This window comes from Bos mutus, chromosome 6, assembly GCF_027580195.1.
Source record: "Bos mutus isolate GX-2022 chromosome 6, NWIPB_WYAK_1.1, whole genome shotgun sequence".
NCBI classification, from domain to species: Eukaryota; Metazoa; Chordata; class Mammalia; order Artiodactyla; family Bovidae; genus Bos; species Bos mutus.
In genome coordinates this window covers 68,900,867-68,919,257 of record NC_091622.1, presented here as the reverse complement: position 1 = coordinate 68,919,257, position 18,391 = coordinate 68,900,867, and the positions used below count along the sequence as shown (strand labels likewise).

General features: G+C 37.1%; 1 protein-coding gene across 14 annotated transcripts in view; it reads right to left on the bottom strand.

The window, feature by feature from the left end:
• Positions 1-13,609, bottom strand: part of FIP1L1 (factor interacting with PAPOLA and CPSF1) — a 65,176-nt gene extending 51,567 nt beyond the window's left edge. For 2 of the 14 annotated variants that reach the window (XM_070372403.1, XM_070372405.1), the window contains exons 1-9: positions 13,280-13,607; positions 12,080-12,124; positions 11,937-11,976; positions 8,660-8,717; positions 7,527-7,630; positions 2,809-2,873; positions 1,885-1,995; positions 1,318-1,448; positions 959-1,027 (exon numbers count right to left, since the gene is read on the bottom strand). In XM_070372403.1, the coding sequence (XP_070228504.1) occupies positions 959-1,027; positions 1,318-1,448; positions 1,885-1,995; positions 2,809-2,873; positions 7,527-7,630; positions 8,660-8,717; positions 11,937-11,976; positions 12,080-12,124; positions 13,280-13,364 (708 nt within the window). In that variant the 5' untranslated portion in view covers positions 13,365-13,607. Of the gene's footprint in view, positions 1-958; positions 1,028-1,317; positions 1,449-1,884; positions 1,996-2,808; positions 2,874-7,526; positions 7,631-8,659; positions 8,718-11,936; positions 11,977-12,079; positions 12,125-13,279 lie in introns of all 14 variants that reach the window. The other 12 variants (XM_070372404.1, XM_070372406.1, XM_014479432.2 and 9 more) reach the window with 8 other exon arrangements.
• Positions 13,610-18,391: the final 4,782 nt, after the last annotated feature.

Here is an 18,391-nt window from a genome sequence, read left to right as displayed (position 1 = left end):
TAAATTAAAATTAAATTCTCTATACAGAACTGTGTCCAGCAGAGCGGCTACATCTGCGGATATAGCACATGCATTGCATAAGGCAGTATTTTGGAGGACAGGGCTATAAGCCCCAAAAGGGACACAGAAAAGTTCCTGACTATAAAAATTCCCTGAGTGTATAGCTCAAACTAAAAATCACTCCCAGTCACTGACATCCCAGTGTCACTCCACACAAGAATCAAGAATTAAGACTTAAGATAAAGGAAGAAGAGTTTATAATCAGGTTTTGAGAAAGTTTGTGGGATGTTGTGTATCACACAAGTATGAAAATATATTATTATTCTTTGGAATGATCATATGGAATAGAGAAGCAAAAAGTCAGACCTGATACCCAAGTGGTATCAACCTACAAGTTCCTCACTAACATGCTCCTTTTAAATATTCATTTAAAAAATCAGTGACTTTATCCTAATTTTGTTGAGTCTTTCTTGGCGACTCTCAAAGAATACCTAAGATTCTTGAGACACCTTAAACTGTAAGAGACATCACATCAATGATTTCAGTGTCACACAGATAATACAGGGTATGCCATCTACCTTACCATTTTTTAACAGAAAATCAGGAAAAATAAGTCTCCAATTCTGATAAAAATTACAGCAGGATCTACAATGAGTGCTTAGCCTGTTGGCATGAACTTTTATATCCTACAAACAAACATACACTTGACTCAAAATAAAATCACAACATATAGCAAGAATAGTTTTACTTTGCATTTGTTAGTATAATAGGCTATAATTCACATGCTTGCAAAAGTGGAGATAAAACAACAATCAGCAAATTTGTAAGTCACCAGGAAGCTGAAGATTTGGGAAAAAGGTAGCTATTTCCATTTTAATCTTGTCCCTCAAGTAGTGGTATGGGAGCAGACTCAAGAACAAAAAATGAGAGCAACCAAGGATAATTTACTAAAATTCACCTTAAAAAGATTGAATCTGCCATCTTGGATCTCTGCACCTGGTGTAACTTCCATAGTACAGTCTTCGGCCTAAGTTAAATAACATATTCCCCATTAAGATACCACATAATTTTTAATTGACAGGCCACATAAAGACAAACCAGCTGTGGCTAGTCTGCAACATGAAACTAAAAACATCAGATAATCATTAATATGAAACTCTGGAAGGGAAGGAGGGGAAAAAAACAAACACGGTAAAATGGAATTTTTAAACTATCATATAGCATTTAACCACCTTTATAGGGAAAAACTGATGTATTTAGGGAATAAAATTGGGACAGTAGAAAAGGCTGGGGTATTTTGGAATATTTACTAATTACCGTAATTTTATTTGTAGTAGAGGTAACTGGTATAACTTCAAGCCCCATTCGTATCCTCTTCTGTTTTTCACAGTAAGCCTTCCAGGTGTCTTCATTAAACCCGTAATTAAAATAATCAGAAAGATCAGCACCTAAAGATAAAACACACTTTCAGTGTACAAATGATTTCAATTCTATTTTTATGTAGTACATAAAATATAATAAACTGTAAAAATATAGAGTTCTATTAAGTCTTATCACCTCTTCTAATTTTACCAATTCTCCCAATTAACACCATAAAGCAACAGAACTATACAAAGTTTTGACCAAAATGATTTCCTCTAGAATTGGCATTATAATAAAAACAATGAGTCTACTTTTACATAATGCTAGGTCACCTGTAAGATTTAATAATATAAGTCATTATTACTTGTGTGCTTAAGACAATAAAAATTACATTTAAAAAATAATATTCTATGCTGAAAAAACTTTTCTAATGATTGTTCATACTGACGCTGAAAAAAACTTTGCTAATGATTATTTATACTAAAATTTTTTTTAAACTGATATAATCCACAATAATCTTACCAGGTTTACGCCATGGTTTATCTTCAAAAGAATCCAAATCTACCTCCAAGAGTGGAACTCCATTAATGCTTCCAGGTGCATCAAGATCTACTCCTTTGACTTTTGTTCCTACTTTAGAAAATTACAAAACGGTAAAGGAACCATATTAGTGAGAGATACCACAGACAAACAGAAAACAATGACACCTTTTTACTACTGCTAATGCTAGCACTAATTCTGGCAAGATTTCACACTAAGTAGTAACGTTTCCACAAATAAAAAGTGAGGTCAAAGTTTATGGTGTAGTTATAAGATAAAACAGAGAGATTAGAGACTTCTTGTTTATAATAAGGGATTCCTGTACCAAGAAACTTCCCTGTTTTAAATCATTATCTTCATACATTCTGTGAGCTAAGAAAGATTTCTACCCTTTAAAAAAGCTGTAGAACAAACAAACAACAACAAAAACATACACATGACAGGACCCCTATGTGACCCACACAGCCTGAAGTATTTATTAGTCAGCCATTTACAGGAAAGTGCCCACTGCTGCTGCTGCTAAGTCACTTCAGTCATGTCCAACTCTGTGCGACCCCATAGACGGCAGCCCACCAGGCTCCCCCGTCCCTGGGATTCTCCAGGCAAGAACACTGGAGTGGGTTGCCATTTCCTTCTCCAATGCATGAAAGTGAAAAGTGAAAGTGAAGTCACTCAGTCGTGTCCAACTCCTAGCGACCCCATGGACTGCAGCCTACCAGGCTCCTCCATCCATGGGATTTTCCAGACAAGAGTACTGGAGTGGGGTGCCATTGCCTTCTCCAAGTGCCCACTATATATGGTCAAAACAGTTCTTTTTAACTGAGCTGTAATAACTAACATCTATTCATGACTTATTCAGATATATGCCCTATTTTCCTACTGATGCAAGTACAAATATAAATTTACCAGCAGTTCCATAAACTCTTCCTCCTGTCTTGATGTTAAGATTTACAGGTGCTGTACCGTAACTCCTAAAAGCAAAATAATAAAAATTATCGTGAAATGCTGAAATGAAAACAGCAAAATATTCAGTATGTACATATAAATTATATAACCACATATTAACTGGATAGACAGACATTAAACTCAAACATTTTAGAAAATGTTTTAAATTTTAAAAGTCTGTCACTTGCTTAATAAAAGATAAAAACAATTTTATTTAAAAGTATGATTAATTTTCCATCTTAAAAACCTACCTGTAAATAATTCAATATTCCACTATTACAAACTAATCAGAAATTTGGCTGGAAAGGAAAGAATAGTTTACATGCCTAGTTTTTACTTCCTCATCTCCTACTCATTCATTTGGACTTGCAAAAACTCACTGCTTCTTGCCTGCCTAATAATGTTCATCTTTTGTCTCCAATGTGTTAATTGTGACACCTAGGTTATTCTGCCTAAAAAAAGTAAGGCTATATTCAATAAAATACTCAAATATTTGTATAAAGCTCCACTGCTATAAATGTAAGAAATATAAGGTAGCCCAAACAAAACTGTTACTATCAAGGAGGACCATCATTACCAACTTGAAGGTTTTATCATCTCACTGACTAATTAATTCATCTAATAAATACTTCTGCCCATGGCTTAACAGTAAAGAACCTGCCTGCAACGCAGGAGAGCAGCAGGAGCCATGGGTTCCATTCCTGGGTTGGGAAGATTCCCTGCAGAAAGAAATGGCAACCCATTCCAGTATTCTTGCTTGGGAAATCCCATGGACAGGGAAACCTGACAGAGGAGTCAATGGGGTCGAAAGTGTCGGACACAACAATAAATGCTTGAGTACCAACAATGTATCACATATAGTTCTAAGCTAAGCAGAGAGAAAGAGGAACTGGACAAATATGGTTCCTACCTCTTAATACTTACATTTCAACAATCAAGTTCAGCACAGCAAAAGCACTCTGAGGTATCTATATAAGATATACAAAAGTCCCAGCTATTTGAAAGTCAAAGTACAAAAACCAAGGACTGTCTCCAAATGGTCCTCTTACAGAACTGCTAAAGGATAAATCAAAACAGTATTTATGGCTTACCATAGTTCATTACATGAAGTTCTTTACTTTCCACCCAGCTACTTTCCCTTCCCCACTGTGCCTTTTAAAATGTTACTTTTCTTTTTTAATGCCACCGAGCCTTTGCATTCATTGTGAGAAAAAAGGCTTAGCTGTCTGGAAAACTGTATTCAAGTAAATCTGATACCAATCAATAGCTACCCCGCCACCATGAGATGTCAGGCTTCTCTAGGGGCTAGATCCTATGTACCTGGCTGTCTAAAGGAACTTCAAATTAAATATACCAAGAAATTTTATTTTAACCCGCTCCTCCCACCTTACCCGTATATGGTAATACACTGCTATGTACACAATGAACTAATCTAGAAATCTCCAGGTCAATGAGTCCTTTATCTCCCTTTCCATCTATAACCAACCATTACCCACATTATTTCCATTTATTCTTTACTCATATATATCAAATTATTTCATCTATCACTATATTACTGATGCTGGCTTAGTTTTATCACCCCATGTAGATGATTACTTCAAATCTACTAAATAATTTCTGTCTAGCACATCTCAACTACATCTGCTGGAGTTTTATTTCAAATGTGACCGACCTAATAACCTTTACCATGATTACATGGCAAAAATGTACTAACTTCCCTCTTCTGTGGTTTAAAGAAGCAACCTTCCTCATCTACCTTATTCTCCAGCATTCTGGTTCCTCTAAGTCATGCTTCCACTGTATCTAAGTAGCTTCCTCTGCCAAAAACCATCAGTCCATTTCCTTCTGTCTCAAGAATTATTGAAACAAATTTAAATACTACCTCCTCTAGAATTTTCTCTTCAACACACGTAGACTTTTAGCAACCGTCCTCTCAAAATTTTTAAATCACTGTACATGTTTCTAGCTAAGCACTTACACTGCTTAGCTACAAAGTGTTTGCTCACGTCTGTCTTCCTCACTACTTTTGATAAACAAGAATAGTTTATATTCCCATCATCAATTAACAGAATGCCAGACAAGCTGTCTTTAAAAAGTATTTAATGAATGAGCAGATGAATTTCAAAGACATAGCTGAGAAGCCACTCTTCTACACAAGGTAAATTATTCCTACCCTAAGATCTGCTTTTCTTCCTACCTTACTTATAGATACAATAAACTCGGTAACAAAAAGTATGTTACCTACAACAATTCTAGTTGTTACTTTCTACCAGCTTACAATAAACCAATTTAGCATTGTTCCTTAAAAACAATTTGCTCTTTAAATTTGCTTCTGAAAACACTGCACAAAGTAAATATTCATTAAATTTTATTTTCTCCTTGGCTTTCTTTCAGTTTTCAATGGCTATATCTTGAGATAACAAGGTTAAAAAAGCTTTATACTCTCCAGAAAGATCTGTAACCTAGTTTGAAATGCATTAAAAATTACAAAAGAAAAGATGGACTGATGAGTGGGTGGAGGCATGGAGGTAGGTAGTAGACAGGTGATGCAGCAAACACAGCAAAACATAAATTATATAATCCAGCTGATCAGTAAACACGTGTCCACATCAATTCCTTAAACTTCTTTGAATGTTTGAAAATTCTCATGGTCAAATGTTGAGGGAAGAAAAAAGTTCAAAGACAACTGTGTTTTTTAATATGCAGTCTATTTACTAAATAAACACCTACTAAATACCATACGTAGGACACTGTAAGAAATAGGAAAATTCATAAACCATGGTTTCTACTCAAAGATTTCAGAGTCTAACTGTGATAAACGTGCAAACATAATTACAATCCATGAAACTGCTATAAGAAATAAAGTTCAGATAAAGTACTATGGGAGTCTATGTGTATTTAATATTTGTATGAAAGTCTTATCCCAAAATCGGTCATATTAGTAAAAAATAATCACCATTTCCTTTAATTCTTCTATACTTGCAAATATAAATAATTTTAGAGGACAATACTTCCTAAAAATGCAATGAATACTATGGTATTATCTTAAAGTGTTCCTTCTGCGTAGTGCAAATGAAAAAGGAAGTCAAGATGTTAGTCACTCAATTGTGTCCAACTCTTTGTGACCCCATGGACTGCAGCCTGCCAGCAGGACTGTAGCTCCTCCAGTTTATGGGATTCTCCAGTCAAGAATACTGGAGGGGGTAGACATTCCCTTCTCCAGGGGATGTTCCCAACCCAGGGATTGAACCCGGGTCATCTCCTGCACTGTAGGTAGATTCTTTACCATCTGAGCCACCAGGGAAGCCCAGATGACAAAGGCCTATTACCATAAGGGTTTACTAATATCACAAGCTCAACACTAATCATTTACTTTAAGTGGAGATGAGGAGAACATCAAACATTACCCTAACATGAATCATTTAAATCCTGCCCCTCCAAAAGTTGCTAGGGTCTTAAAATTCCACAAGCAGTCATTACTATAATGCAAAACTGATTATGACAACTGAATTACCTTTAAGCTTCCTGAAATAACTTCAAAAAATTTCTCTACTAGATTAAATATTCAAAAGCATTTATGCATATGTTGTTCCATTTCAGATAAGACTGCCTAATAAACGATAGTGCAATTAACGAAAAGTTTGTTTTCAATGTACTAGTACCACAGTATACATCCAAATTGAAAAGCACAGAAACAACGTCAACTCTTATTCTACCACCATAACATAATCCCAATCCGTACTTTATTCCTCAGCAGTCCATTCGCTTGATCCAGCTTTACAGACTATAAACCCTGAGACAACATATTGGCATAAACAGCCCTCAGGATTATTAACCACTTGAAAAATACACTATAAAAAGCAAAAAGAAGTACTTTGGTTATTGTTTTTATTGAACAAAAAAATTAAAGAACCTAAACTCAGGTCTGGAAAAGTAATAAAATGTTAAAAACAATATAGATGCAAACAACAATTTAAGGTTTTCTAATTCTAATTAAAGAATCTGTGGCACTCAATTAATTTGTAAAAACACTTCAATTTCAAGAATAAAAAACTGCTACTTCCACACAAGTTTACCTAACTTTATATTTAGGAAAAAAAACTTCATTCTGAAATCCCTTTACATCATGATATGCAACTAGATGCACGCATGTATGCCGAGTCGCTTCAGTTGTATCTTGACTCTTTTCCACCCTATGGACCACAGCCCTCCAGGCTCCTGCTTCCATGGGATTCTCCAGGCAAGAATATTTGAATGCCATGCCCTCCTCCAGGGGATCTTCCCGACCCAAGGATCAAACCTGTGTCCTGTCCCTTATGTCTCCTGCACTGGCAGGCGGGTTCTTTACCACTCTTGCCACCTGGGAAGCCCTATAACTGACATATAATACTGTATTAACTTTAGATTTACAACAGAATGATTTGATATATGTATAAATTGTCAAAATGATTACGGTAAGTTTAGTTAACATCCATCACCACAGATAGTTACAAATATTTTTTTTCCTTGTGACAAGAACTTGTACCTACTGTCTTAGCAATTTATCAGATGAAATTTTAATAAGAATTCATATCATGGTCAGATGGAAAATTGTAAAAACAATGGAATCAATCACTAATTGTCTGATACAGGCACACTGCCTTTGATTTAAGCACATACAACTGTTACTTATAACTCACCCATACTGTGGTGCTCCCGTTTTAATGTCTCCTATAGTGACGTGAACATCGTCCTCATCATCATCACTGTCGCTATCACTATCATCTTCAGTCTCAGTCACTTTCTACACCAAAAAAATAACCACAAAATGCACTCATTAATCCATTTCAACCTTTGATTTGAGATGAGTAACTGAAAAGGTAACTGTTTTGCATTTTTTGAGCTCCTTGTAAAGGAAAAAGTTATAGTGCTGCTGCCTATTTCAACTCATTTACAACTCGGAAGTTGTACATGACAAAAGGATAACGATGTTAAGTAGAACTGTTTTTCATTGTCTTTTTGTAAATAACACTGTATGTATTTTTCCTATTAAGAACTGCTCCTCTTAAAAGTAAGATCTAAGGCAACATACTAAAATATCTAGAAGATAAACTTAAAAAAATTTGAGGAATTCTTAACAGAAAGAACATGAAGGTAAAAGGAAAACAATTTTTAAGGGTCACAGAGTCATGGTTAAATATCATCAAACAGTTAAAAAAACAGTTCACTTACTCCTGACAATCGTTTACACACAGTAGAGGCCCTGCAAATGACTGAGGGAATACTTTGTTTCTATGAGTAAAAGTTGGGCCATACACAAAGGTTTTATTTTGACTCTAAAATTGTGCTTAGTCACATAAGAGCAAAATTAAAAAAAGTAGAACTCGTAGGCTAAATAGTTTTTTGTATACAAGTTCGAGCTTGCAGAATACAAGTTCTTTTTTACAGGATTAAAACATGTTAAAATATTCCTAAGAACAATGATTTGTTTACCTGCAAAACATTACTTTTAATAGGCATGACGTCAGACGGTCACATATATATATATATAAATAAAATATAGATATATCTGCTAAAACAACTGACAAACTTGGGTTGCAAGACTCAATGCTTGCTTTGAAAAAACTAGGCTATTATTATTAATAATAAACTGCTCTTTTATTAAAGCAATGAACATTAAGCCTTGGTAAATGCTCCATTTCGTCTAGAGTTTCCTCCCACTAATTCTCATGCGAAATACTGCAAGTAATGCTAAATTTTGGTTTTTTTCCCACGTGAACGGGAAACTACCGATAAAGATTTTGAACAGAGAAGTAACCAGATCTTGTGTTACCGGTTTAGGTACGCCATTTTCAGGAGTTTCGTCTTCAATTCCAGATGGAGGATTGGCACTACAAGCGACAAAAACAAGCACATGCTTTGTATTACTTTTCTGAAGTAAGGATGGAGCATTGTAGCATTTTTAAGCTACGTTTGATAGTTTCTTGAAATTACTGTCTGTTGCATAAGAAAAAAGATGGTAAAAACGGCCTGTCTTACTTTGCTATTCCTAATGCCTACACAAAACATGTACATTCAACACTGGAAGTAAAATGGAATTGCACCCACAGTTTGTTAATGATGCCAAATTTGCAGTTTGATGGTGGGATACAATTTGAGTTTTTTACATTTTTAAAATACGCATCATACTTAATCTTATTTACCCTAAAACTACCTTGAACATTGAGGTACTGTAGGAACTGCCAAGGGCTATGTAACAGTTTCCTCTTTTCTTCCTCATTTTATAGTTTCATCTTATTGGATATATGTCCTTTGTCAAATAAAAAATACATTTTAAGATTTTTTAAAAAGTTAATTTTCATTTAAGACTGCCTTCCAGTTTGGTAGTGAAGAGCTCCAGATCTAATTTTCACACATGACATACTTTTTTAAGGCTAGTTATTAATTTGAATTTGCCCTGTTATAACAAAATTGCTATATAATAATAAACACTCTTATTCTCACGAGACTTAGCATATGGCCATTATCCATGAAGTCAGATTTCCAGTACTGTAGTGCAATTGGTTTTTTATATTTTTAACAACTACAATTTTTATAGTGGAAATTAACCATTAACCTCATTTTATAGATAAATAAACTCAAGTACAAGGCAACTCACAATTATTTAGGTAAAGCATTTCCAGGAAAAATGTCCAGATGTTGATACAGTTCGAAGCTCTTTTCACTGAATTTCTGCTAATCTCTTCTAAACTTCACTTTTTGTCAAACAGTTTCTATAGGAATCAATTTAATCTCCAGTGGTTTTTTTTTTTTTTTTTTTGGTAATACAATTTCCAAATAAACCAAAATGAAGGGCAAAACATGAAAATTTATCTGTTAAATTTTCATTGTTCTACACTAGCCCAAGGAAAAAAACATGCAACTATGATTATTCAGTACATTTCTCAGAAACCAGCTGGGGCTTGTTCTTTTATGTCACAAAACAGTACATTTAACCAAATCTTGGATCAATGAAACATGACAATTAGAGATAGCACAATGCAATGGTTAATAACAGTTTCAAGGATGGGTTAGTCACTTTTTTAGTCACAAAGAATCTGGGGAAAACTAATAGCAAGAGCTCAGATCATTTAGGGCAATGTAATATGTACCACTCTGAGTACCAGAACACAGGTTTGGCAGGGTGCTCGTGCCCTACAGACTTGTTCTCTATCACCACTAAAATGCTAGAAATGTGGTAAAATTATAAGCTTTTTATAGAAAAATAAAATTTTAAAGATAGATCTTTTCCTTTGGATGAAATAAACTGCTTTCCAAATAAAGTGCTAATAAGGAACACGAAGACATTTTGACAGTGACAAGGGAGGGAGAGGGCTTCCTCTCCAATCAATTTAATCAGGTTGTGTACTGAGGAAGTAAGAAATCAGAAAATAAGCTTCAAGAATTGTAGCCAAGAACTCATATTAAGAAAATAAAATAAAAATTAGTTCACAAAATCCTATTATCATTAATTTCTAGACCAACTGAAAAACAGGATAGGAAGTAATATTACTTTCATCACTATAGATTACACAAATCCTAACTTTGTGATTAACTGAGATCAGGGTTAGGAACTGGCTTGGATATATGCATTTCAAAATTAAATAACAAGATTTCAGATGGTACAGTACTGAGTTAATAATTAAAAAAAAAAAAGTCCAAAACAGGGGTATTTTAAACAGAGAATAAGTTCAACACCCTGTCAGCTGTTTCCATTTCTCACTTCTTCCCTTCACTTTTAAAAAAATAGCAGCAGAGATACAATTCATATACCATACAATCTACTCATTTGAAGCATACAACCAGAAGATCGTTAAGTATGAAGACAGAATACTGTATCTATCTAATTATAGTACACTTCCATCATCCCAAAAAGAAATCTTACAGGTATGTAGTTGGTCTCCATTTTTCCCTACCCTGGTAACTACTACTTTCTGTCTCTTTGGATTTACCTATTGTGCACACTTAATAATTAGAAACGCAATACACAGTCCTTTGTGACTGGCTTCATTCACCAAGTATAATGTTTTCAAGGTTCAACTGTGTTCTAACACATGTCAGTACTTCATTTCTCTTTACTGTCAAACAGTATTTCAACTTATGAATATATCACTTTTCTAAATCTGTTCATTCATCATTTAATGGACACGGGTTACTTTCATATTTGGCTATTATGAATAATGCTGCTATGAACATTCACATAAAACTTTTTGTGATGTGTGTTTTAATTTCTCTAAAGAATGTATCTAGGAGTAGGATTCCTGGATCATGTACATATGGCAGCTCTACGTTTTAACCTTTAGAGAAACTGTTAGACAGTTTTCCATAGTAGTTGAACCATTTTACAATTCCACCATCAGAGTTACAATTTCTCTGTATTTTCAGGAGCACCTGTTACTACCTGTCTTGATTACAGTCATCCTAGTGGGTGTGACGTGGCATTTCCTCCTCTTTTTAAACCCAAATATCTTTAAAACTCCTTTTTGCAATCATGCCTCCCTCATTATAAGACACTAAGGAATCTGGTCAGAGTAATGTCAGCATGTATCCATCCATGTACTTGTATCCATGAGCTATTATGAATTTAGGATAAGTTTCTAGCTCAATATGTTCAATAAATGACACACCTTTCTGATAATCTAACACTTTCAGTCTTATAACAAATTCATTCATTCCACTTTTCATTTTAAATTTGAAATACTTAAGTTGTTAAGTTGTAAAAGTAGTTAGTTATAAAAGTAGTTACCCAAATAATTATTTTTTAAAAATTTAAACCTTTTTTCCTTAGTAGTGTAATGGTTATACTGTATACTCCACTACTGAGCTCACTTAAGGTTATGAAGTTACTTAATATGAAAAATATTCAAACCCTTACCTCAAAACTTTTTTGTCCCCTAGGCTATTAGCAAACAGAATTGGTTTAAGAGTACATCCTGAAATAGTAATAAAGGACTCAGTGTCTTCCAATCTCATTCAAGCCATTGATGATAACCAAATAATGCTGACAGCCTGTTGACAGGATCACTGTACCACACAATATTTGTTAAGTATCAATAAGAAATTTCACTAACCTGGCATTTTCTTCTTCTGGCCTTTCAACTTCATTTTCATCTACCAAAAAAAATACATACATAAATAAATAAAATTAACAAACAAATCACTCTTAAAGAAACTATTATTATGAAAATCTGAAGTGATCATCACAAGCACTAACCTAGGTCCTTTGCCAAATCAGTGTGCACATGCACGTCCCATGGGCCTATAAGCACATCCAAAGTTAGATCACCTTATAATGACTTAACAAGATTATGTTTTTAATGAAAAATAAAATTAATAAAAACCAACTTTTAAGTATTCAAGATTTCTAGATCTTTGTAAAAGAAACCCTACACAGTTACATTTCAAAGAGTACTAACTAATGATAAATCTTGCACCAAAGGTAATGTATTTCACACGTTTACCAAAATTAAATTTGTCAAAGTCACGTCAAGGAGCAAGGTGCCCAAACATGCGTTTTTACTACTCTAAACACGATCGAGAATATGCCTTTTAGGCACGAAACAAACATTAACTTTCAAATTTAGCACTGGTAACAGACAAAAAGGGACTGTGACTTCATGGAAGTTAAAAAACAAATGTCAAACAACTCTCTTTCAACGGGTAAGTAAAAGATGCAGTAAATTCATTTTGTGTAAAAGATAGATACACGAGATGATACTGAAAACCATAAGCCTAAGGGACATGAGGTACTTCTATGTGGGTTAAAGCCAAGTCTCTTAAAAAAGAAAAATTTCACCTTAATACAGGAGACATTCGGGGTTTTCTTTATGGGCCATAATGTATTCCATCTCTTTCTCTCACTCTTTTAATTAATTATTTTTAAAGCACGACTTTCAGACAAGGAGGTACCCTTGCAGGTGCATTCCACACAAACTGACCATCAAGAAACAAGACGTTAGTTTTACAGCATCAACTTTATTTAGCTATTATTACAGAATGACTGTTTGTGGGACAAGAAGGGCATCCTACAGTCAAAGGGCAACAAGAAACACGCCAACAAAGCTCAGAACCGATACAAGAAAACAAGTGAAAGAGTGCTGAGGCGAGGCGGCCGAGAAGGGCAGGCGGGGAGGAGGGCGAGGCTGGGTTCCGACCCCGCGCCCCCGGCCCAGCCCGGCCCAGCAGCCGTGGGGGGGGGGGGGGGTCGTTGCGCGTTGGGGGCGTGGGCTGGGCGGGAGGAGGCGGAGGGGGGCGGGGAACGCGCACGCCGCGCTCGGCCTAAGGCAGGCCAGAGAAAGCTCCGCACGAAAGGCCGCAGGCGGCGGCGTGAGGGGCCCGGGACGCCGGCAGTTTGCGGGTCGGGAAGGGAAGCCTGAGAGAACCCGGGAAAGAGAAGGGACAGGAAGTTCCGTACCGCCATAAAGCCACTCTTCCTCCTCATCCCCTCCGGTCCCGCCGCTCAGCTCCGACACTAGGCGCTCGACCTCGCCGGCCGACATGGCCGCTCCGAGCACAACTTAAGCGCGGTGATCAACAGCCCCCTCCAACCCCTTCCCCTGCCTCGCTGACCAGGGGCTCGAGAGGGGCGCGAACCCGCCGACGAGCGGACGAAGGAAGCACGAGACTGAAATCCAGGGCAGACAGCCGCGGAGGCGGCAAAGCAGACGACTCCGGCGCCCTCCGCCCGCGCACGCGCAGCAGCGCCAAAACGGCGCGGCGTCTCTAGGTGGCTTCACTTCCGCGGCGGCGGCCACCTGAGTCTGGTTGCGCATGCGCATCGTGTCAGGCCCCGCCCCCCACGGGATTCCCCTGGGCCTTTTAGCATGGCTTTCTCTCCTGACGTTCTACGTTGGCTAGAATTCTCCTCCCCCAATGTCGACTCTCATCGCTTGTGTTTCTACTGCTGAAGAGTACACCATTGTCTTTCTGGCTTTGATGCCTGCATTCTGTTCTCTACCTGTTTTGTTTTTCTAAATCTTCTGAAAAGCGTTTCATTTTTCACTTGTTATCAGAAGTGATATAAAATCGTTATCCTATCAGTCCCTGTTTCTCATTAGAGAAGAAATCTAAATCATGCTCACTTTCTTGAAAAATTAGTTTTAACAGCAAACAAAAGTCAAAAAAAATCAAGAATGCGTTTTCCTTGTCAAAAAGAACTCATCCACTACCCTGGTTTCCAGAAGTAGGTCTTGTTTTTCTTTTGAGGTGCAGCATTATGAAATTTTAAATTCCAATAGTTGCTTCAAATATATCGTTGTGGAAGAACCTGAGATTAATGAGCCTTAAAGTGTACAACATTCAGAAACATTTCAACATTCAGAAAACTAAGATCATGGCATCAGGTCCCATCACTTCCTGGCAAATAGATGGGGAAACAGTGGAAACAGTGGCTGACTTTGTTTTTGGGGTCTCCAAAATCACTACAGGTGGTGATTGCAACCATGAAATTAAAAAATGCTCGCTCCTTGGAAGGAAAGTTATGACCAACCTCAGTTCAGTCGCTCAGTCGTGTCGGACTCTTTGCAACCCCATGAACTGCAGCACGCCAGGCCTCCCTGTCCATCACCAACTCCCGGAGTTCACTCAGACTCACGTCCATCGAGTCAGTGATGCCATCCAGCCATCTCATCTTCTGTCATCCCCTTCTCCTCCTGCCCCTCAATCCCTCCCAGCATCAGAGTCTTTTCCAATGAGTCAACTCTTCTCATGAGGTGGCCAAAGTATTGGAGTTTCAGCTTTAGCATCAGTCCTTCCGATGAACACCCAGGACTGATCTGCTTTAGGATGGACTGGTTGGATCTCCTTGCAGTCCAAGGGACTCTCAAGAGTCTTCTCCAACACCACAGTTCAAAAGCATCAATTCCTCGGTGCTCAGCTTTCTTCACAGTCCAACTCTCACATCCATATATGACTACTGAAAAAACCATAGCTTTGACTAGATGGGCCTTTGTTGGCAAAGTAATGTCTCTGCTTTTTAATATGCAATCTAGGTTGGTCATAGCTTTTCTTCCAAGGAGCAAGCATCTCAATTTCATGGTTGCAGTCACCATCTGCAGTGATTTTGGAACCCAAGAAAATAAAGTCTCTCATTGTTTCCATTGTTTCCCCATCTATTTGTATGAGCAGTATGAAAAGACAGGGGGATATTATTTAGCCTAAAAAAAAAAGGAAATTCTGGCACATGTTATAACATGGAGAAACTTTAAGGATATTACTAAGTGAAACAAGTCAGTCACAAAAAGATAAATATTATATAATTCAGTTTATATAAGGGACCTAGAATAGTCAACTCATAGAAACAGAAAGTAGAATGGTGGTTGCTGGGGTAGGGGGGACTAGAGAATTGTTAGTAGAGTTTCACTTTCAGCAGACAAAAACGTTCTCAATATTGGTTGGAAAACTCTGAAAATACTGAACTGTGCACTTAAAAATGGTTAAGATGGTAAATTTCATATATTTTGCCACGGTTAAAAAAACAGAAACAAAAACATGTCGCAATAAAATTCAGTATATTTATTCTCCAATCTGCTTTTCCACATCTCAGTTACTGCCACTTACTAGTGACCCACATAGAAAGCTGGCCATTAATCTGTGATTTTCTCTCTGCCTCTTCCTTTGTCAATCTAGTTACCTGAATTGTGTCTCTATCTTAACATTTCTTCATAAATCCCAGACTATCTACTCCCTTTATTAGTAGTATTCTTATGTACTGTTTTCCATAGGTATTGCTGTTACCTTTTTCTAGCTGCCCTTCCTGCCCTAAATCTTACGCCATTCAAATTATTTTCCATTTAGAATATTTTTTCCCCTAAACTGAAGGTGTGAATAAATGTTTCTGCTCCTAAAAAAACATTCAGGTCCTCCATATTGGTGGGTTCCACATCCATGTATTCAACCAACTTTGGATAGAAAACATTTGAAAAGAAAATCAGAAAGTTTCAAAAAGCAAAACCTGTATTTGCTGTGTACCAGCAGCTATTTACTTAGCTTGTACATCATATTTACAAACATTTACATAGCACTTACATTGTATTAGACATTTCAAGTAATCTAAACCTGATTTAAAGTGCACAGTGCATAGGTTATATGCAAATATTACAGCATTTTATATAAGAGATGAGCATATGGTATTTTGTTATTTGTAAGATGTCGGGGCAGGGGCTGTACTGGAACCAAACTTCCAGCATAGGGTTACCAAGAGAAGATTGTACTTTAATAGCTCCCCATTGGCTGCTACTATTTAGAATATGGAAATAAGACTTACTCTAATATAGTCCATTATTTTCTATATCCTAGCTCCTATTTCTTCATGGGCCTCTCTTTAAAGAAGACACTCAAGCCACAGTAAACCATTGTAGCTCCAAAGAACATATTGTAAGGTTTCATAATTCTGTACCTTTGTTTACGCTTCACTCTTTGCTTGGGCTGCCAGGAATGCCTTTCCTCATCCTGTACACCTGGTTAACACCTGGTTTTCTTTGAAGACAAATAAAAACATGTCCTATATGAAACTTCTTCTGACCACTTCCCTTTTTCCTTTGCTTAGAGTTTATTTTTCCCACTTTATAGCTCAAACTTAAAAAAAAAGCTTCTGTAATGTTTTATTGCATTTGCTTGCTTTACTTGTGTGTGTTAGGGAAATTAAGTCTTGTTCAGGCTTCAGAAAGTAGGACAAAAGGCCTCTGACCAACTTTTAACCTGCCTGCACCCTGTCTGAACTATGAGCCTGCCTGCAAGCACACCAACTGTTACCAGCAAGTCAAGCAGCTCCTTAGATAAGAAAGGGAGTGGGTCTTAGACTTTCTTGAGCCCCTGGGGGCTTAACTAGTGCCCGCAACTGACAATGATATTAGTTTTCAGCCTGGGATTATAAATGGGAGCCCGCCTCCACCCTTCAAACTGTAATCTGAAGTCTCACCCATGGAGTGGACGCACTGCCCAGGACCCTTTTCCAAAATGGGACTCCAGATTGCTGTTACTCAGGACTTCCCAGTGCTGTTCAAGTCGGGATGTAGGTTTTGACCCAACTCGGTGATGTTTATGCTGTTACTCTCTCTATTGTTTCTATTTCTTTTCTTGTAATGATTGTATATTGAAATTAAGTTAAATATTAACTCTTAAATTAAAAATTGTTTATTTTGTGTTTAATAAGTGGTTTCTTTTGTTAATGAATCCTTTGCACCTAAAACGAAAGTAAAACTTTCGCCAAAACAGTGTGAGTCCTTTTACTTCAGGTTATTTTGAAGGCAAGGCTGTGGATCACTTCTATCTAAATCTTCAGTGCCCAACACAATGTATGGAATATTGTACACATGCATTACAAAGTTGGTTGAGTATATTATCTATTATACTGATACGAATTCAACAAACATTTATTTAACATTTATTTAATACCTGTTATTTTCTAGTGCTGGGGAAGCCAAGCTTCTAGTGCCCCATCTAGTAGAACAGATACGTTAAGGAAAACAAGTATGTTAAAACTTACTCCATGATATGGCAAGTATTTAGCAGAGGTATATATTTTTCATGGATTATGTAATATATCTTATTAACTACTGTTTTGGAGCTTAGCTCAGTGATCACAATAAGTGCTTAATAAATAGTGATTGAACAAACTGAACCTATGATGCAATCTGGGCTTAATCTTGTTGACTTCATTGTGTAGGTATTTAATGTTCTAAGCTAGGAGTGGCTGGAGAGAAATTGAAAATTTGTGAAGGTTTTTGGTGCCATTATAATGCGTTGGCTGGATCTGTAGGCAGTTGGGCTAGGAGAGGTTTTAAGCAGAAAAATGGCTGAACAAACTTAGTTTACTAGGAAGAAAAGTGAATCAAAGGGTGAAGAGGTGGAAAACTGGAAAACGATAGGAGAGGGGTGGTCACTGCTATTGTCCAGTTGAGTGACGACAGTGGATTAAGGCAGTGAGAACAAAGATGGATGCGGAGAAAGGACTGGATTCTCGAATTTTGAAGCAGGTCAAGATTTAGTGCCAATGAGAGGAGGGAAGGAAGATAGAGAAAGTGAAAGCAAAACTGGTACGTGTATTACAGGTTTGTGACCAATAATGTATGGGACAGTAATCTATAAACAACAAAACCTCACAGTAGTTTGAGTGAACTCCGGGAGTTGGTGATGGACAGGGAGGCCTGGCGTGCTGCAATTCATGGGGTCGCAGAGTCGGACACGACTGAGCGACTGAACTGAACTGAACTGGCCGCTCTTAATTTGGGAAAAGTGGCTGTACATTTAAAGACATGTGTTCAGATCCGTGAAAAACATCATATTTCAAATTAGATTTTATCACTCCTCAGATTTCTCAAGGAGTAGCGAAGGATAATCTGAGCAGAGAGGGAGAGGAGGACAAAATTCCTTAGGTATTTCTTCAGCTCCTTCCCACTTCCACGAACACACCGTGGCTTCCTGGCGGCTCGGAGCCCCGCCCATTTCGTCTGAGCCCTAAACAATTCTTCCGCGACGGATTTCCTCACTAGCCAATCATGCTGATCATGCTCCGGAGCGTCATTAC